We start from the raw sequence: 21719 nt of genomic DNA on the forward strand, positions 1-21719 counted from the left end.
AAACATTGTTTTTTTCCCCCCCCACAATCTTCTTCAAATGATCAGTCAGGTTTTCTGTCAAAAATAATTTTTACATTCTGTAGAAGAAAACACTTGTCTTGTAAATGTCATTAAAAAAAAAACTCCTGCAGCAGCAATTCGTAGTTCATTTTCAGAATGTCATCCATGAGCGTTTTCCGTCGCGTAATGACGTAACAGTTAAATGCGAGTTGTTGAACCTGTGAAAGGTTCAACAGGAGCTAGAAGCTATAATAAAGGGTTAATTAAGCTATAATTTAGGGTGTTAAGGGTATTCGGATGGAGCTGAATACCTTTGATTATAGCTCCTGAAGTATTAGGAGTTCCTTTTACTGGGAGTGAGGGGCTGAGTCCCAGTCCTGAAAAAGAGCCACACACCACCAGTGCTTTACGCCACAGCATTCAGCAGTTTGCATTGTTCTTGGTGCTGTTAGACTTGGATGCAGCTGCCCGGCTGTGGAAGCTCTCTACGCACTGTTCTCTGGTTAACCTGAAGGCCATGTGAAGTCTGCAGAAAGATGGAGACCTCTGCCACTTAATTGCTCCGTTGCTGTATTTCTTATTAGCTTCCACTTTATGATGATACCACCAACAGCTGAATGTGGAAGATTTTGAAGTCATGATTATTTTTTTTTAACAACTGGACTTTTTGGACAGGTAGCATGCTATCGTGGTACCATCCTGGACCCCGCTGAGCTCCTGAGAGTGAGCCTCTCTTTAACAAATGTTTGAAGCAGAAGTCCCCATGCCTAAGTGATGGGTTTTATTTTTTTACAATATCACGCACAATGAACACTCTTAGACATAGAAAAGAATAACACAAGACTTACATACAAAAGAGACAAATACATTGTGTATTTCTAGTCAAAAGAACAGCGTGTGTGTTTTTTTTCCAGTTACACTTTACATAACTTTTTTACTCTGTAAATCTTATAAACCACAAACAATGTTGCAAATATCAGTGAAGAATAGCAACTTTGGACGATAAAATGGGAAAAAAACAAAAATCAGTTTAGAAATTGACCTTCACCGATCTCGATGAAATTGGTCCTCCTGCTTTTGTTGACGCATTTAGGTTAAAGCAGTTATAAGCAATAAACATTAATAATAATACCAGAATGAAAAGGAGACCAGCTCCAACCCGTAGAATAGTTTCCACACAACTAAGTATGTGTGTGTGTGTGTGTGTGTGTGTGTGTGTGTGTGTGTGTGTGTGTGTGTGTGTGTGTGTGTGTGTGTGTGTGTGTGTGTGTGCATCTGCCAGCAGATCAATGGGGCTTTTTTTTGGCTACAATTAGAAGACAAACAGACTCTTTATGACCACACTGTCTTTCCACTGAGTAAGTGCGGCTGCGCTCACATTTACTGAGAGAGAGGAAGAACAAGCCGGTAGCTCAGTCATTAAATAAGAAACAGCAACCGCTTGTTCTTGAGCCAAAAGCGGGGCTAAAGGCCCAAAGTCAGACAGTGTGGGGTCGACATAATAACAACACTGGTTTGGTTCAGGCCTCTGATTTCAAAGACTGGAAGATGTAGACTTCAGGTCAGGGACTTGGTGAGTTTGTGAAAAGCAGCTCACTCTGCAGGACATAGGTCCAAAAGGAGGAGTCAGCTAAGTCAAATCCTGATCCACCTACTTTTATTTTCATCGTGGGCAGTCTCCAGCAGATCAGGTTTTTTTGAAAGCATCAACCCAAGGGCTAAATCCAGTTTGAACTAGATTTGAGGTTTGTTTTGAATAACAAGCAGCCATAGTTCCCCCCCCCCCCTCTCAGTTAGTGTGCTGATGGAAAAGTCATGGAACTGGGACAAATTTAGTGTTTGACGTAAGAGAGAAAGTCTTCACACCCCTTCCTCTGTGTTGTGGACTTATTCTAGAACCAATTTAAATGTAGTTTTCCTTAAAAAAAAAAAAAAATCCAAACAAAAACGGCAATAACCTGAAAATGTTTTCAGACATTTAGTTTGTTTAATGAATTGTTTTACAAAAAATGGGCACATACAATAGGTAATCCTACCAATGGCTTTATATTTTGTTGAAGCAGCATTTTTTGAGGAAAGGCAAACTCAGATTTTCGTGGGATTGATTCACAGATTGCTCCTGAAGCCACTTCTTAGTTTCGTATTTTGTCTCTGTACTTCATGTCATTGTTGTGCTGGAAGATAATTGTCAATATATTTGGTTGCTGTTATCTTTTCCCTCTATGCAGATTGGTCATTCACTTCCCGCTGCAGAATAATAATAAAAACATCCCCACAGCATCGCGCTGCCACCACCATGCGTGATAATAGGAATACTACTATCCAGGTGATGAGCAGTGGCTGTTTTCCTTCAGGCACAAAACGTTCAATTCAAGCAAAATATTTTATAATGGCCTGGTCTGGCCACCTTTAATGTATATTCTTGGGGATGGGAAAATATCTGTCTGCCATATCCATCTGGCCATTTCACCATAAAGCCCTGATTGGTTAGCAATGGCTGACCTTCTGAATGGCTCATCTGTGTCTGCAAGGCAACACTGGAGATCTGCAACATGACAGGTGAGTTCCTGATCAATCCTCCGAATGAAGCCCTTTTCCCCCTGATTACTCAGTTTAGTTGGGCAGCCAGATTTAGAGAGGGTCTTGGTTGATCTAAACATCTCAGAGTGATGCTCGTACTGCTGAACTGTTCGACCACTGTCCAAACAACTCTGTGACAGCCTGGCTTGGCTGGAGATTATATTGTGTATGCTAGAGTATCAGATGCATAGAAATTTATTTACTTAAGGCAGTGTGTCTTCTTACACACCTGAAACACAAAGCCTTTATGTGATACAGAAACAGATTTTTTGCCTAAAACCGATGTGTTGGTTTCTGAGCAGAACCCCCAAAGCATCACTGTGAAAGGTCTTTTTCCAGATGCTGAAAAAGATGAGAACATATAGGAAGCCTCCTGATGGAAGTCTGGGGAATCACAAGGCATGTCTCCAAAGTAATGTTTTGATACTTAACCAGAGATGTTTTCCCAATGCTAATCTAGTTCTCTACGGATCCCATCTTACAAGGCTACCTTGATATCTTAACATATAATGCATGGCAAATTGGTAACGATAGGAAATCAAAATAAGCAAAAAACAAGTTGTTTAAAACTGGGTTGTGGATCTCAAAAATCTAGCTTCTCCACAAGCTAAGGATTATGCACATCCCTGTATAAGCATCTTTAAAGCCAAGTTGCTCATATGACTAAGGCATTCCATTCAGTCTGTGCGGGGGAAAACATAGATTTCTTCTCTGCAATTCTTCACCAGATTCTTCTGTAATGTCTCTTTCTGGCCTTAAATGAAGGCAGAGATTGAGAATGGGGAGAACTACTTATTTGTACTGAGTTTCTCCTTTTCCCCCCTCTCTTCACCTCCTCTGTTCCTTCTCCTTTTACACCTGCCAAACTGTCCTCCTCCCCTGCATCCTCCCCATGCTACCACTCCTCACCCTGCTGCAGGGCGTTAAGCCGTTCCACCACACAGTGAACCGTTAATCGGGCCTCTGGGTCGTGATCCCAGCACTCTGTGATGGTGGAGCAGAAGATGTCCATCCCCTGAAGGACAGAAAAGCAAAGTTAGACCTTAGAGGCACCAAACAGACTAAATGCAATATTAAAGGTTCAAGGTTAGCTTACATATAATTCATTCCAGTGAGCAGATAAAAGATATAATAAAACCCTGTTTTTTTTTCTACTAACCATAACCACATGGCTTTTTATGATGTTTATTATCTGCTTTTTTCATTTTTTTTTTTCATTTTTTGCAAGTCTTTTTTAGATCATTTGACACATAAACCTTGGTAAAATTATGTTGCTTTATTAGTCTTCCTACAGTAATTAGAGTTCCTTTTTGAAATTATTTTTAAACGTTCCTTTATCCAGTCCATTTAACGTCATTGATGCTGTGACTTGCTTAGAAGTCATTCTGTGTCTTATTGGTTTATTATATTCCATTTGTCCATATTTTCTGTCTCTTTTGAACTATATATTTCTGTAGGTCTTTGGTCTCTTTTGGGATCATTTATCATGTATTTGTCACAATCTTTGTGGGTTTTTTGGGTTGTATTTCTTTCTCTGCAGGGATTATTAGATGTCTCCTTTGATTTAGGTCTCTGCTGTTATTTTATGTTTTATTATGAATATTTTAGGCTTCTTTGGCAGGAAACATCCACAACTGGACTTTTTTTTCCGAAGTTTGAAGACGTTTCGCTTCCCATCCAGAAAGCTTCCTCAATTCAAAATGTCTGGAGTAGTGTGGAGTTGCAAGCTTTATAGTATTGCCCAACAAAGTCCTTGTAATGGCCTAGATAACATGCAAATTGAACCGAAATATGTCCACCCCTTAGTAATGGGGAGTCGTTAAGGTCATTGTTGGCCTGAAAATTTGCAGGCCAACATTTAAAAATGTCCATTGAAGAGTGTTTTCTTATTTGCAGCAGCAAAGCATTCCATTATTTGGGAGCTGCAATGGCAAAAGCCTGATTCCCCCCTGAGCTTCAGCTGTGCCCTCAGTACCGCCAACAAAAACTGGTCAGCTGATCTGAGGGAGCGAGAAAGGGGATGCAGGTGGAGTAACAAAGCAAATTGTAACAAAGGCATTGATTACTGTTTTGAAGTCATCTTTTGAGAAGATGCCTTTTATTTTGGTGACAAACAGATATATTACGCACTGCTCTACCTATTAAGTTTAAAACACCATTCATTTAACGCTAGGGTCGGTGATTTTTCCAGAAGTTTCCCCAAGCCCCTTTTTGAATAACTGCACATGCAGTTTGTCCAAGGTTCGTGAAAATAGGCTTTCTATAGTCTGCCAAACATCCCAAGTCTATGCGAGAGGAAGATCCACCAGTGACATTAGAACAAAAAATTATGACCTCTGTCTTAGGTTCATTCAAATTTAAAAAGTAATCCATGTGTTTAATCCCTCAAGATATTCATTTAAATGTTGAATGCAACAGTCATCCTCCTGTTTTAACTTAAAACCTGAGTATCATCAGCGTAACAATGAAAAGCAATCTCATGTTTCCTAAAAATGTCACACAAAAATGACTGAACACAGGAGGATTTTCAATCGTTTAGTCCAGCAGCAAACGTTCTTTCAGCTAGACAGTGTGTTTTTCCAAAATGTTGCCGTGTGTTTCAGGTTGGAGCTGACCTGATGCTGCGTCCATGCTGGGGGGATGTCTGGTCGTCCTCTATCCCTTAGAACCAAATCCCTCATGCTGTCCACGGAGGGCTGCTCACAGACTTTGGAGCCAAACGCCGGCTCATAGCTCTTCACCTCTGCAGAAGCACAAAGATTTATTCAAGAAGTCTCTTTCACAATAGGAACTTTCTAACCCAAAAGTTAAACAGATGTTATTAGGTCTGACTTAATGAATAACTCCCCATCTTGGCATATTATTATTTTGCCAAAAGTATTCGCTCTCCTGCCTTGACTTGCATATGAATTTAAGGGATGTTCAACTCTTCTGGGAAGGCTGTCTACAAGGTTCTGGGGTGTGTTTATTGGAGTTTTTGACCATTCTTCCATACACTGATATGGGACGAGAACCCCTGGCTCTCAATCTCCACTCTAATTCATCTTAAAAGTGTTCTTTCAAATTGAGGTCAGGACTCTGTGCAGGCCAGTTGCATCTAATCCCAGAGCCACATTTGAATTCACTGAGCTCTTGAGAGTGACTCATTCTTCCACAAATGTTTGTTAAAACAGTCTGCATGCCTAGGTGCTTTGTTTTTCAGAAGCAGGAACTGAGTCAAGCGAAAAATGCATGGTGCTAAATACAGAGAGATTCTTGAGGAAATCCTTTGTCAGTCTTCCTGTGATTTGAAACTTGAATGGAGGTTTGCCTTCTAGCAGGAAAATGACCTAAAGCGTACTGCTAAAACAACACTTGAATGGTTTAAAGGAAAACATGTAAATGCATTGGGAAGTCTTAGTCAAAGTTCAGACCTCAATTAAGAATCTGTAGTTAGACTAGGAAATTGCTGTTTACAAGCAAAAATCCATCCAACATGAAGTACCTGGAGCAGTTTAGCCTTGGGGAATGGGCAAAAATGCCAGTGCTAAGATGTGGAGCGCTCATAGATTCAAAGCCACCTGCAGCTGGTATTGCTGCAAAAAGTGGCTCTACAAAGTACTGACTTTAGTGGTGTTGAAAAGTTATGCGTGCTGACGATTTCTGTTATTTTGTCCTATTTGTTGTTTGCGTCACAATATCTGCTTCACATGTATCATTACTGAACTTTGACTTATTGCTAGATACTTTCTCTAAAAGCTTCTTTCAGTCCTTCCGATATAAAGGAATATACTGTAGGTAATCACTCACCTCCAATGACTTCACACCGAGAGGCCATCTCCCAAAGGACCATAGCCATGGAGTACACATCCATCTGCTTAAAGGCCTCAAGGTCTTCCAGGTTCACCCTGGACTCAAGAACCTCGGGGGCCATGTAGCGAGCTGTTCCCACCTGCATAACCACACAAAGTCTAAACAGTTCACCTTTACAACTTTCAATTCAATTCAATTCAATTTTATTTATATAGCGCCAAATCATGAAACATGTCATCTCAAGGCACTTTACAAAGTCAAGTTCAATCATATTATACAGATTGGGTCAGATTATACAGATTGGTCAAAAATGTCCTATATAAGGAAACCAGTTAATTGCATCAAAGTCCCGACAAGCAGCATTCACTCCTGGGGAACCGTAGAGCCACAGGAAGAGTCATCTGCATTGTACATGGCTTTGCTGCAATCCCTCATACTGAGCAAGCATGAAGCGACAGTGGGAAGAAAAACCACCCATTAACGGGAAAAAAAACCTCCGGCAGAACTGGGCTCAGTATGAACGGTCATCTGCCTCGACCGTCTGGGGTTACAGAAGACAGAACAGAGACACAACAAGAGAAACAAAAAAGCACAGAAGCACACATTGATCCAGTAATCTGTTCTACATTAGATGGTAGTAGCGGGTGAGCTGTCTTCTCTGGATGATGTCACAGTTAACAGAACGCCAGACCAGGTGTACCTACTATGAAGATAAAAGAGAGAGAACAGAAAGTTAAAGCAGAAATGACAACACATAATGCATAATTGAAGAACAGTAGAACTCAATATAGTGAGAAAATTAGATCCTGATATACTCCAGTAACCTAAGCCTATAGCAGTAAAACTATAAAGGTAGCTGAGAGTAACATGAGTCACTAGTTATAATTTTTGTCAAAAAGAAAAGTTTTAAGCCTAGTCTTAAAAGTAGACAGGGTGTCTGCCTCACGGACCAAAACTGGGAGTTGGTTCCACAGGAGAGGAGCCTGATAGCTAAAGGATCTGCCTCCCATTCTACTTTTAGAGACTCTAGGAACCACCAGCAGACCTGCGGTCTGAGAGCGAAGTGCTCTGTTAGGAACATACGGGGTAATCAGAGCTCTGATATATGATGGAGCTTGATTATTAAGGGCTTTATACGTTAGAAGGAGAATTTTAAATTCTATTCTTGATTTAACAGGAAGCCAATGAAGGGAAGCTAAAATTGGAGAAATATGATCCCTCTTGTTGATTTTCATCAGAACTCTTGCTGCAGCATTTTGGATCAGCTGAAGGCTTTGAACTGCATTTTGTGGACTTCCTGATAGTAAAGAATTACAATAGTCCAGCCTTGAAGTAACAAATGCATGGACCAGTTTTTCAGCATCACTCCTGGACAGAATGTTTCTAATTTTGGCGATATTCCGGAGGTGAAAAAAGGAAACTCTGGAAACCTGTTTAATATGGGATTTAAATGACATGTCTTGGTCAAAAATAACACCAAGATTTTTTACTTTATTACCAGAGGCCAGGTTAATGCCACCCAGATTAAGTGATTGGTTAAGAAGTTTATTTTTTGAGGACTCTGGCCCAAAGATTAAAACTTCGGTCTTGTCAGAATTTAGATGCAGGAAATTTAAAGTCATCCAGCTTTTGATGTCATCAAGACATGACTGCAGTTGAAGTAATTGATTGGATTCATCAGGATTTATGGATAAATATAGCTGAGTATCATCAGCATAACAGTGGAAATTAATCCCATGCTGTCTGATAATTTTGCCTATCGGAAGCATATATATAGTAAAGAGAATTGGTCCAAGGACTGAACCCTGTGGTACTCCACAGGTGACCCTAGAGTTTGAGGAAGATTTATTATTAACATGAACAAATTGGAATCTGTCTGACAGATAAGATTTAAACCAGCCTAATGCTTTCCCCTTAATCCCTACAGTATGTTCAAGTCTTTGTAGGAGAATATTGTGATCAACTGTATCAAACGCAGCACTGAGATCTAACAGGACAAGTATAGACACAAGTCCATTATCTGAGGCCATGAGAATATCATTAGTGACCTTCACCAGAGCTGTTTCAGTGCTATGATGAGCTCTGAAGCCTGACCGAAACTCTTCAAGTAGGTCATTACTTTGTAAATGTTCACATAGTTGATTAGCAACTACTTTCTCAAGAATTTTAGATAAGAAAAGAAGATTAGATATAGGTCTGTAATTTACTAACTCATCTTGATCAAGAGATGGTTTCTTAAGTAAAGGTTTAATAACAGCTACTTTAAAAGCCTGTGGTACATATCCATTTACCAAGGATACATTAATCATGTCTAAAATAGGACCACTGATCAGAGGGAATACCTCCTTAAACAACTTGGTTGGGATTGGGTCTAACATACAGGTAGAAGGTTTAGATGAAGCTAAAATTTTAGATAGCTCAGAAAGCTCTACTGCTTCTAAACAGTTCAAACACTGCGCAGATTCTAAAGATTCCTTCAATGCTGCCTCACTTACTGAGGACGAGGTAATCATGTTTGGGAGGATGCCAATTATTTTATTTTTAATGGCATCAATTTTATTTATGAAGAATCCCATAAAATCATTACTACTAAGAGCTAAGGGAATGGATGGATCAACAGAGCTGTGGCTCTGGGTAAGTTTGGCAACTGTACTAAAGAGAAATCTAGGATTATTTTTATTCTCTTCAATTAATGATGAAAAATATGCTGCTCTAACTCTGCGGAGGGTCTTGTTATACAACAATAGTCTGTCCCTCCAGATTAAGTAGGATTCCTCTTGGTGTGTAGAGCGCCATTTTCTCTCCAATTTCCTAACATTGTGCTTCAAGGAACGCAGCTCTGAATTAAACCAAGGAGCCAGCTTCCTGTGAATAATCACCTTCTTTTTCAAGGGAGCTACATTGTCTAATGCAGAACGCAATGAGGAAGTCACATTGTTAGCAAAGGTATCGATTTGTGAATGGGAAGAAACAGCAATGCTGCCATCTACAGGGCATTTCTGCAATACTGAGGATATTAAGAAGGGGACAGACTCTTTAAGTTTTGATACAGCATTATCCGATAAAAATCTACTATAATGGAACCCTCTTTTGGGGGTGGAGAATTCAGTTAGATTAAACTCAAATGTTATTAAAAAATGATCAGACAGGACAGGGTTGTGAGGAAATACTGTTAATTCTTCACAATCAATGCCATATGTCAGCACAAGGTCTAAAGTATGGAGCCGAGAGTGCGTCGGTTCATGCACATTTTGAGCAAAACCAATTGAATCTAGGATAGTTTTAAAGGCTACACTAAGGTTATCACATTCAGTGTCAACATGGATGTTAAAATCACCCACTATAATAACCTTATCAGTATTTAACACCAAATCAGATAAGAAATCTGACAACTCATCCAAAAACTGAGTGTAAGGGCCTGGTGGACGATACAAAACAACAAACAGAAGAGGTTTTATTGCTTTGCAGTTTGGATGAGGGAAACTGAGGGTTAAATGTTCAAAAGAACTGTAATTATTAGTTGGCCTGGGACTAATTAATAAATCAGACTGAAAGATGGTTGCCACTCCTCCTCCTCTTCCCACAGATCTGGGAATGTGGAAATTTGAATAACTGGAGGGGGTTGACTCATTTATACTAACGTAGTCCTCTTGTAGCCAGGTTTCTGTGAGACAAAACAAATCAATCTGATTATCAGAAATCAATTCATTAACTAACAAAGTCTTTGGAGGGAGAGACCTTATATTTAATAGACCACATTTTATTATTTTATTTTTAGGTTCAAGGTGAACCATATTCATTTTTATTAGGTTTTTATGATTTGTTCCTTTTAGATCAGTTTTTGATCTGTTAAGTTTTGGCCGTGGGAAAGACACCGTCTCAATAGGATAATGGGTGGGTAACAGTACAGAAGCTGCAGAGAGGTGTGTTAAACTACGGCTCTGCTTCCTGGTCTGGACCCTGGGTTGTCAGCATTTAGGAGAACTAATAAATCCGGCCAGATTCCTAGAAAGAAGAGCTGCACCATCCAAAGTAGGATGGATGCCGTCTCTCCGGATCAGACCAGGTTTTCCCCAGAAAGTTCTCCAGTTATCAATGTAGCAACTTAGGCTGGAGCAAACATTTTGTACAAGATATGTAGTTTTCTTTAATCATACATTGTTCATAATTGTAATGGTTATCTATATTAAAGCTATTCATGCTATTTAGAACTGAAATATGGGAGTTACCTTTTTTGGGGGGGAGATTGTGGGGTTCATTATGGTAGATGGAGCATGTTAGGATCCTGGGTGTGACAGCGGAGGTGCTTGGCAAGCAAGCAATAGCTTATCCAGAATAAACGACCCACATACTCTCACATGGCTCAGTCATCAGAAACTTTAATTGATGAGTACACCCACCTACAACCTCATCACCAAACATACTATGCACCTCTCCAGTTGTAACACTGTTGGTGCTGAGGCTGCTCTGACCTTAACCAAAAAGGCGCTCACTAACCACCTGAAACAAACTCTATACTATCTTTACACGCTGCCATGATCAGGCACCTCACAGATAGAGTTTGGTATGTAGCTACCATCTGGAAAGGAACACACGTCTCCAAATTGTACATATTGTTGCTGAGAGTTATTTTTTCACATTGCAATTCAAAGGCAAAATCGATTTTTTTAAGCTAAAACTAATGGTATAAGTAAGTCAGCTTTTATTTCTATAACACCTCTCACAGACATTGACATTACAAAGTGCTTCACATGAGCATAAGCAATTTAAAAAAACACAAAACATGCTTAAGCAAACGCCTGTCTAAAAAAAAATGTCTTTAGACGTTTTTTAAAAGAGACCATGGACTCTGTGCAGCGAAGAGACAGTACCAGTACCAGTAGTAAAGAATAAAATTTCTTTAGTACTGGTGGAACTAAAGAAATGCTTCTTAAGGGAATTTCATAGATTATGAGGAGACTTGCGTTGCAGATACAATATCTGTGGCACTATCACTTAGATAGGATCTCCCTGAGAGACCCTACAACCATTTGAACTCCCCGAAAAAAAGAAAAAGAAAATAACACTCACTTAGTTAAATACACAGTAGGAGATTGCGTAACTTGCCAATTGTTTTTTGGACTGGCAAGCTTACCTCATGACAGGGGTGTTAAAGAAGGTGCTACAATAATCCAATATAAAATTTACAGAAATTTTCGTATAACATCAATAATGTTTTTTGGATAGCACAAAAAACCAGCCGGGCTTTTGCAGCATGCATGCTGTTTTGGGTCGTCAGTTGATCACAAATACATTACACCCTCTACCTCTCACCTGTCCGCTGTTGGCGTAGTCGTCGACTGTAAGGGAGAGATCCAGCCTCAACGCCAGACCAAAGTCACACAGGGCACACTCCTTCCTGTTCTTGACCACAATGTTGCTGCTCTTCAGGTCTCGATGGGCGACCGGTACCTACAGCAATGCAAAGAATGTGTGTGTGTGTGTTACTTGTGAATTTTCACCAATATTTCATTAAGGTTATATGATGACAATAAAGTTTCTTGATCCTCGATAAGACACAGACAGGAAGTATTCTTCATGTTATGTTTAGATATCTAAATATTGTCACTGCAGCAGTTTTTTAAATGTCAAAATTAACAAAAGAAAAACCCGACAGACATTTAAAGATTAGCCTGAACCAGTGCAATTACGTTTATTCAGATGTTAGAAGCTGTTTTAACAAGTAAGGTCCTTGATATTAAGATAACTGCAAAAAAAGCAACAAATGGTTTTACTAGTTTATTAAATTCATAAGATAGCAGTGGTTGATTAACCTGACTCTCACCAGATGTATGTCGCTCCGCCTAGCTCCACTCACATCCATCTGGGACCTCTCCCATAGATGATTTCTCCAACCAATTTTATTGTCCAGCCAATCAGGACGCAGGGCTGGAGTTTCATAGATGTGACGTAGTGGAGAAGCGACCATGACATGAAACTGTTATGATAGCAATGGCAACTCGCACCGAGGAAGCAAGCGTTAACATTGATGCTGCTATTTCTTCCATGTTGTCCAATCTACCTAATATTGTTTCATTAAAAGAACATCAGAGAACGCCTCTGAAGGCTTTTGTTGGTGGAAACCATGTTTTCACCCTTCTCCCGACCGGATTTGGCAAGTTTTGTTTTCCAGGGCGCGCCCGTGGCGGAGCGGTTAGCGCGAACCATGTTAGGAGGCCTTTAGTCCTCGACGCGGTCGGCCCGGGATCGACTCCAACCTGCGGCGCTTTGCCGCCTGTCTTCCCCCCTCTTCCTGTCAGCTTACTGTCAATAAAACGCGTGTCACTAAAGCCGCAAACACATTTTTTTCCTGCGTCTCTTTCACAGCGTCACGGGTTAGCTTCGGTGTGAGTGGTTGAAATAGCACGTCGATAAAGATGACAGACAAGTGGCTTATCCAATTATATGCAAGAATTTTTGATAAGGCCCAGCCTTCAATAAAGGCAATTCCTGTGGAGAGGTCCCAGATGGATGAGTGAAGCTAGGCGGAGCGACATGCGTCTGGCTAGAGTCAGGTTAGTGGTTGATAGCAGTGGTCTTTAATTCCGGTCCTCGAGGGCCGGTGTCTTGCAACTTTTATTTGTTACTCTGCTTCAACGCACCAGAGTCTAATAATCAGGCCATTAGCAGGACTCTGGATAACTTGACTGTATACTGAGGAGGTAATTCAGCCATTTAACTCAGATGTGTTGGATCAGCAACATATCAAAAAGTTCCAGGACACCACTGGACAATAGTTTTTACTCAAGCAGACCAACATTTTAGTTGATGTGTGGTATCTGCCTATTCCTTATGTTCTAACTATGACCTTATTTCTCAGATTTTCACCTCATTTTCTCACACAACAAAAGACGACAACTGAATTGGCTTTCTGCGGTTTCAGATTTCAAGAGCTCAACGCTTAAGTTTACCTTCGGTACCCCACTGGTTGTTGTGTCACTGTGGAGGTGCGCTAATCCTTTGGCAATGCTAGCTGCCATGGCGACTAGCTCCTCCCAGCTCATTATATTAGCTGTCAGGAAGTCCTGCAGATTTCCGAGGCTGTAGTAGGCCATGACCAACCAGTAGGTTTGATGAATGCTGCCCGGTGGGCCCATCTCTTCAGCTGCCAGGAACTGAACTAAGTTGTCGTGTTGCAGCGTGGCATCAGAGAAGATGGAGCATTCGTTTCTCCAAGAGGCGTACTCCTTACTCGGGAACACCTTTACCGCCACTGTTTCATAGCCGTTAGCTTCCTGTTTTTTGCTGTGCAGCAGTCGTGCCCTCCACACCTCAGCAAAGCGTCCCTTCCCCACCAGTTGATCCAGCTTGACGGGCAGGAGTTTACCCAGCTGCCAGTCTGACCTGTAACTGACAGTGCCATTGCTCAGACTTAGTTCTTTGTTATGAAAATCCTCCTGTTCAATCTCAAGAGCCAGCAGGTTCTTCCCTCCATCTTCATCGCTCGGTGCTGGTCCGTCATGCGGCACATCCAAAGCCTGATAGAGCTCTGGAGTGTGCTTGGCGGGCCAATCAGGGCGCCGTATCCGATAGGAATAGAAGGCAGCAGTGGCCACGATGACCACCAGGACAAGGGGTACCAAACTGATCACGACCACTGCGATCACATCTTGACTTTGCAACTTTGAGAGACCTGTAGAAACAATGAAAATGCGGTGTGTTCGCACATTAAATATTGTCCATCCAATTTTATCTGTTTACTTTTCTGGTTAAATAAGATCCTTCTGTTGTTTTATACTAAAAAGTGGATCAGACAGCTGCAGCTGATCCAGAACGCTGCTGCCCGCGTCCTCACTAAGACTAAGAAAGTAGAGCACATAACACCAGTTCTAAAGTCCTTACACTGGCTCCCTGTATCTCAGAGAATAGACTTTAAAATACTTCTGTTAGTCTATAAATCCTTAAATGGCTTAGCTCCTAAATACATCACAGACTTGTTATCAGCGTATAAACCATCCAGACCACTCAGGTCTTCTGACTCCAGCCTGCTCTGCATACCTAGAACCAGAACCAAACATGGAGAAGCAGCATTTAGTTCCTATGCTCCAATTATCTGGAACAAACTTCCAGAAAACTGTAAAAGTGCGGAAAGCCTGAGTTCTTTTAAATCAAGATTAAAAACACATTTGTTTAAAATTGCCTTCAACTGTCCTAGTTAACTGAATCACCACTTTTTTGTTCTATTTTCTATCTATATTTTATTCCTACTTGCTTTTATTCTGTTTTATTTTGCTATATTTTAATCATGTAAAGCACTTTGCATTGTCTTTGTACTGAATTGTGCTATATAAATAAATTTGCCTTGCCTTGCCTATACATTCATTAATCAATCAATTCCAGTCATAGAAGCAGACCTCCCTTACTAGCTGCATTCATTCAGTCCCACTCCCTTCCTCTACGGCTCACCATCAAATCCTTTGCTAAAGATGAGCTTGTCATTACATTCCGCTTGGCCTTGGCATCCACAGACCATCATGTCACCGTCCACTGCAGGTTGTGGGACCATATGACACTCCCTGGAGGTGAAATTCAGCAACAACAGCGGATCAACACCATCCAGGGGCAACTCTGGGTTGTGGCACATCGTTTGCACTGTCTGTGAGTCGTTTTGCTTCCTCCTGCAAGAGCAGCGAACATCTTCAGTTAAAGTTTAACATATATGACATCTTTTCTTATAGACAGCACCATTATATAATCATCATGTCAAAAATCTTAATGGTACGAATGTAGAGTAATAAGTGAATCTGCTGCAAGTAGGGCTGGGTGACATGAACCAAAAATAATATCTCTATATTTTTAGGCTGAATGCTGATAAATTGCATTTTTCTTAATATGTTATTTAAAGCTTCATCCCAAATGTCTAACATGCATATGTTTTTTTTTAACAAACAGCTGTAGATAAATGTGAGTCAGCTAAAATACAACCCACTGGAATACATAAAACTACAGATGTAGTTAAACGTGTTAGGTACCTTTGGGGTATTTATACTGATTTGCATATGTATTCAGGGACAGAGGGGCCAAAGATATACGAGAAGTCAATCAGACGTCAAGGTCCCCCTGATCCTGATGGTCAAGGTGAGAGTTTAAATGGTTTCATGATAAGTCTGCTGCGCGAAGCCATGAAATAAATAAATACAGAGTGAAATAATGAAATGTATATTCAAATAAATGTATTTAACAAAAATGACATTTAATTATTTAATGTCATAATTTAATTATTAAATGGCACATTTAAGTATTTCATTTTATGTTTCATAATTTAATGGTACATTTGATTTTTTTATTGATATATTAAGCCCTTTGTGTTGTCATTGTACTGAAATGGCTATACAATTAAATTTGCCTTGCCTCGCCTTAAAAGAAATCATACATTTAATTATTCAATGGAACATTTAAAGGTACATTTATTTATTTCATTATTTCACTTTGCATTTCATTATTTCATGGTACATTTATTTATTTCACGGTATATTTATATTTATTTCATGATATTTATTTATTTATTTAATTTTGTCCCTTTTAACCCGCCATTATTTCTCCCCATGTGATTGGAAAATAAAAGATAAAAAATGTTTTAATAAAAATGCAGATGTCTCATTTCAGTGAGAAAGAGGCATCTTACTTACAACATGGAGAAGAGGCCAGGAATAAATTTGTTCATGTATAAACGGGGTTGAAAAGTGAGTAAGCAGAAAATAAACAGAAAGGATGGCCTCCTCTGCATTATTCAGAATCACCAAACAGAACACTAAGTGCTTTAAAACAAAACGCTTTATTTCGTATCATTTATGAAAGATACTTATATGACTTACTAATGAGGTACACAATAGAAATAAGTTTTTACAATTCTAAGTCATTCAAATGTGTTACCACTTTGACAAAGACCCCCAGATGAAGGGACATTGGACGGATCATTCAATAACAATCCAGCCAGTCTCCATGGAGTGAAAGGCTGCTGACCAAAAAAAAAAGGCCTCTCCCCAAAAGCTACATTTTAAAGCGTGATTTAAACAACTAGAGGGCAATTTGGTTACAATGACAGGAAGATATCGCCTCAAACCCACAGATAAATGGCCGATAGGTTTACCGAAACCGGCTGCTCCATGAGGAACTCAGCAAACTGGTTTTAGAATAGAAAGAGCAGGTTGATTTACAGCCAGTGAAATGGACGTCCCCAAGTCATGTCCCCGATTCTATGGACTTCTCTGGACAATGCTTACGACGAAGTGTGGACAAACATCCAACCAGGCAACAAAAAGCATGAGATTGAGGGGGAACGTGCTTAGAGACATTTGATCAAATACCAGTGAAACTGTTTGGAACGTGTTGTCTGCACATTGGCATCTATTAAGAAGCCGTTTGGGTGAACATGGCTGAATTGCGCTTAAAGAGTACAGAGTATTTAAAGAGTCTCACCAAATAGAAATGCAGACTTCCACATTGGAGGAGCAGAACGAGGTCAGGTCGCAGTTACTGAAACAAATGTCGTCTTTGCACTTAGGCGTGGACACGTCGCACCACTTGCACAAGATGTCGGCCCCCAGAGAGTGGACAGCACCTGGAAGACCAAGGAGAGAGCAGAACAAAAGTGATACAGCAGGTTATTTGGGGATGGGGGTCTCATGTTGAGAAGTTTGTGATAAAGATGTTAAAGAGCCAGTGGGATCCTGTCACAGGTCCTGTCAGCGTGTTGCCAAAACTGTTTTTAACTCAGACTTGATTGAAGGACAAAATCAGTGTTGCTCAACAGAACGCCATACCTTCTAAGTATAACTGATATATTTCCCCATATTTATTGATATGCTGATTTTGTAAGCTTCTGCTTCAGTTTTAAAGGGTCATAATTAAAACATTCATTTTTCTAAACACATAAACCCAGATTTTCGTTTTGTGCCAGTCGCTGTCTTCCCCAGTGTCTTAAAGGGCGCCAAGAAGTCCTGTGTTGCTGCACAAGAGACATTTCACACGCGCACACTTGCTCTTTGTTAGACGTGAGATAATGGGGGTCTTTTGAGGAGGAACCATACACTGAACGGCAGCGACAGAAAGTTTATTCTCTCAAGTACTGTGGGCAAGTCGGACATTTTTAACATTCACAAGGCTTTTCTTGTTGAACAGGCATAGACCCAAAATCACCAATTGGTCCAATGAAAAACTATGTTTGAACATATTAACATTGGTTGGACTTGGATACAACTTGATACACACGCATACTGGGGGTATGGGCATGTGTAGCCTGCCATAAACATCCAGAGCAAAGACAGAGGGTTTGGAGTGGTGCTGGTACCAGAAGGCATGGACATATGATGAGTGGAGTTGTATCATGTTCCTTGGCTCTGCATTCCCATAGATGACTATTGTGTCTGTGTTAGAGAACTGACCCAGTTGGCGACCCACCAGTCCATCCCATGCATCATGGCAGCTGTGAATTATGACGTCAGGTCACCTCTGGTAGGTATATGTGGGGCCCTGACTACAAAACAATAAGCCAGCTAGATCCTGTGTCTTGTCTTACCACTCCTCTGACAGCTCTGGCACAGTCTATCAACAAGGCAATGGCTGTCTACACTTGGCATGTGTTCAGAGACTGCCTGAGTAATGTTGAGGTCCTGCAATGGCCTCTCCCTGCTGAAGAAAAGCTCTCCACAGCATCATGGAACCCTGTTCCCTTACCCATCAAACATGTTGGAGGTCGCCATTAAAGGCGACTCCAACGCGATGCTGATCTGCTGGATCTCCTGGATCTCCTGGGGCCGTTACATTGTTCGTGGGCCAAACTGCACCAGACTGGTAACTGTATCCAGGCCTGAGGGGAGGCCACACCCTACTGACACGGGACCAGCAGTGGGGCCCTACTGTCAAACTATGCATCACATGCACTTTCTTCTGCATTTCATCCTTTTTGGACTTTTTTGAGTCCGTTTGTTTTCTCTCTCTTAAACAACACATGGTTAAACTGGGTGTTAAATTATGAGTACTGAATTCTGAAGTCTAAAATGAATGGGGCACCAACAGGCACTGATTTATTCCCCAGGTCAACTTGCCAAAAGGCCACTACTGGACCATTATGGAACCTTTAACAAACTAACTTAGGGGGAGTGGTGGCCTACTGGTTAGAGCAGCGCGCTTGCACTCTGAGAAGGATGCAAGTACCCGGTTCGATCCCAACTGCCTGCAATCTGGGTCCCTGAGCAAGACCCTCAACCCCCAATTGCTCCCCGGGTGCCCTACAGTGCTCAACCCCCCACTGCTCCCCAATGGGGATGGGTTAAATCCAGAGAATATGACTGGGGTTTGGTCCACTGGTTAAGTTGTGGGACTGGCGCTCCCCATGTCGCAGGATCAAAAACCCGGTGTGGCAGGTTAAGCATATTACATTTGGTGGGGAGTGGTGACCTAGTGGTTAGAGCAGTGTGCTTGCACTCAGAGAAGGATGCAAGTACCCAGTGCGATCCCCACAGCCTACACTCTGGGTCCCTGAGCAAGACCCTTAACCCCCGATTGCTCCCCGGGTGCTGCACATGGCAGCCCACTGCTCCCCAAGGGTGATGGGCTAAAAGCAGAGAACACATTTCATTGTAATGTATGTTTCAATGACAATAAAGATGATATTACTATTACTACTACTATTACTAATAAGTAATAGTAGCGTTACTGAAGTGTGATCAGAGGTTTGATATTAGGTAGTTTATTTTATGGGCCCTAAGCACAGTAGCTATGTTCCCCTCTAACTGTTAACAATAGTTTTTTTAATCAAAATAAGTTGTAAACAACTTATGTTGGGTCAAAAGATAAATAAACGGAAAAAAATAATAATTTAAATAATAATAAATGGAAGCCTTTATTTCTTTACCATCAAGACAGTGCTGTGAAAAGTATTTACCCTATCATAGACCTGGCATGTTTTCTGGTCACAATAAAGTGCATTCCATTTCAGTAAAGCTTGCAGAGAATGGACATCTTAACACTTTGCGAACTGCCTTATTTTGGACTGCCTGAAACTAGATTATAGACCGCTTTAATTTGTTAGCAGCAGACCATATGAGTGAGACAGAACTAAAGATTGTACAACCTCTTTCAAAACTGTGGGAGTCAGAAAATAGGAATGTCTTCTGACAACAGCAATACCTTTACCCATTTCACTAATCATATGCAAGATATCATGACAAATGATGATCCACTATGATGCCAAGTAGTTTCACTTTTGTAACTTGCTCCAAAACAGAGTTCTTCATTACAAAATACAACCGACCTATAAGCATTGATCTGGTATTGGTAAAATGTAAAATCATGCGATTATCATTAACCCATTTCTCAAATGAACTCATCTGGCTTTCCAGCAGTCTTGATATATCGCCAACATTTGGATCAGAACAAAACATCATTGAATCGTCTGCAAACATAGCTGAAGATTGGTTTAACACAGACCACAGTAGACCTCACAACTGTTAGACAAGAAGCCGTTGTAAAAGACTTGTTGACTTCTATCAGTAAAATAGTCTTTGATCCAAAACAAAGACCTGGTTTATCAGATCAAATGCTGCACTAAAGTCCAAAAATATGACATTGTCTAAGTTACTTATGTCCAACTCTTCATACCAATCGTCAATCATGTGAGCAAGCGCTGTTTCGGTGGAATATTGTAGTGAGCAGACTGTTTTCAACAATGTCATTTTCAATCTGCTTACACCCTACTGTATTAATTACTTTTCCTAAAGCATGAAGTATGTTAATGAGCCTAGTATTAGATCTATTGAACAAAGCATTTTTGTTTTTTTGGAATATGAATTATTTTTAAACACTTTCCAGTGCGAAGTTAAAGATCCACACAGCAAACAATCCAAATGCATGTCACGTCTCGTTTTGCCCCAGTACGGCTTTATGTATACCAACGCCCATGTAAGAGATTAGGGGACGAAAAAAAACGACTGCGAGAATGTATTAAGTGAGCTAAAGTGCTGTAACAGAAACGTGTTTTATTTTGGTCAGTGGTCATATTAGAGAGAAAAATCACGACCCGTCTACAAGGTATGAACGTTAAGGCTCTACATCTTTTCCTGCTGACAGATCAAGTACATAATGCTGAGTCCTGTGCTTTTACTCCTTAACGCTCCAGCTTAACTAAACATGCATAAACAAAGGCTGGCTTTTAACTACACTTTGCAAGAATACTTTGAATGAAACTAAAATTGAATCCAAAAAAAAAGTATTCTACCGATACTGAATGTTTTGTATTAGTTATTAAAAGTCTGAGCGTGGTGCGTTTTTCCTAAACAAAGCGACCCCCACCCAATGCACCCACCCAAGCCTGGCTTTCTTTAAATAACTCCCGAGGCAAAGAGATGAAAAGCTCCCAGCAGGCAGGCAGCACTCACCGGCTGTCACCAGGACCAGGATCGCCGTCCAAAGTGTCCAGCACCGAGCCATCTTTTGTGGAAGAAACCCGCTTATTGTAGTCGTCGGGTCTACATGTTCTGCCTCTGTGTGAGCTGAGAAAGACAGAGACGTCCAGATGTTTTTCATCCAGATGGGGTTTGGCCCCGCCTCTTTCATTTCCCCACATGTGTGACATGGAGCCAAGGAGCCCCAGCTGACATGTTGACTCCAAAGCTAAATCACCAAGTAGCTTTTATAGCCTTCACTTACTTGTTTTAGTCTAAAGGGGGAAAAAGAGGGAAAGCTTTCCCTCAAACTTTTTAACACTTTAATCTTTTTTTGTCCCATTTTACTTAAGACAGATTTCTTATCATTCATCAATGTTTCTATTTAGTTTACATTTATATTTGTTTCTAAAAATACCATTACTGTTTCTTTATGCATTTTCTTCATCTTGCATTGAATGGTAGAAACTATAAACTCTACTTATAGTGCTTCATGAGCAGGGGATTAGCTATGGGTGGGCCTGGGCCCACCCACTTTGTACCAGGGCCCTCCTAATAAGATGGCTTTCCTTAAAAAAAAAAAAAAAAAAAAAAAAAAAATATATATATATATATATATATATATATATATATATATATATATATATATATATATATATATATATATATATATAAAAAAGAACCCATTCAAGGGGATGTAGGTGCAAATGAGGAAAGGCTGAGGACAATGATCCAAAATAACTTGTCAATATTAATGTTATGAAAACAGTTGTAATAAGGAAGGGGAGAAATTAGAATCCTGAAGAAAGATTTAAGCGAAGTTTTTTTTTTTTATCAACAATGGTGCTTACTTCCACACAAAATAACTGTGTTTTACCCATCAAGGAGGAAAATTAACAAAGACAATAGTTTTTAAGTGGGATT

General features: G+C 40.4%; 1 protein-coding gene across 1 annotated transcript; it reads right to left on the bottom strand.

Annotated features, from left to right (window-relative positions):
* Positions 1-1296: 1296 nt before the first annotated feature.
* Positions 1297-20935, bottom strand: tgfbr2l (transforming growth factor beta receptor-like). The gene is made up of 8 exons (XM_012882759.3): positions 20790-20935; positions 16831-16972; positions 14818-15029; positions 13323-14044; positions 11686-11823; positions 6370-6511; positions 5196-5323; positions 1297-3595 (listed from the first exon to the last, which is right to left on the bottom strand). Exons 1-8 carry the CDS (start codon positions 20839-20841, stop codon positions 3476-3478), a joined length of 1656 nt encoding a protein of 551 aa, XP_012738213.2. The 5' UTR covers positions 20842-20935; the 3' UTR covers positions 1297-3475.
* Positions 20936-21719: the final 784 nt, after the last annotated feature.

The sequence above is a fragment of the Fundulus heteroclitus genome, chromosome 7 (genome assembly GCF_011125445.2).
Source record: "Fundulus heteroclitus isolate FHET01 chromosome 7, MU-UCD_Fhet_4.1, whole genome shotgun sequence".
Lineage (NCBI taxonomy): Eukaryota > Metazoa > Chordata > Actinopteri > Cyprinodontiformes > Fundulidae > Fundulus > Fundulus heteroclitus.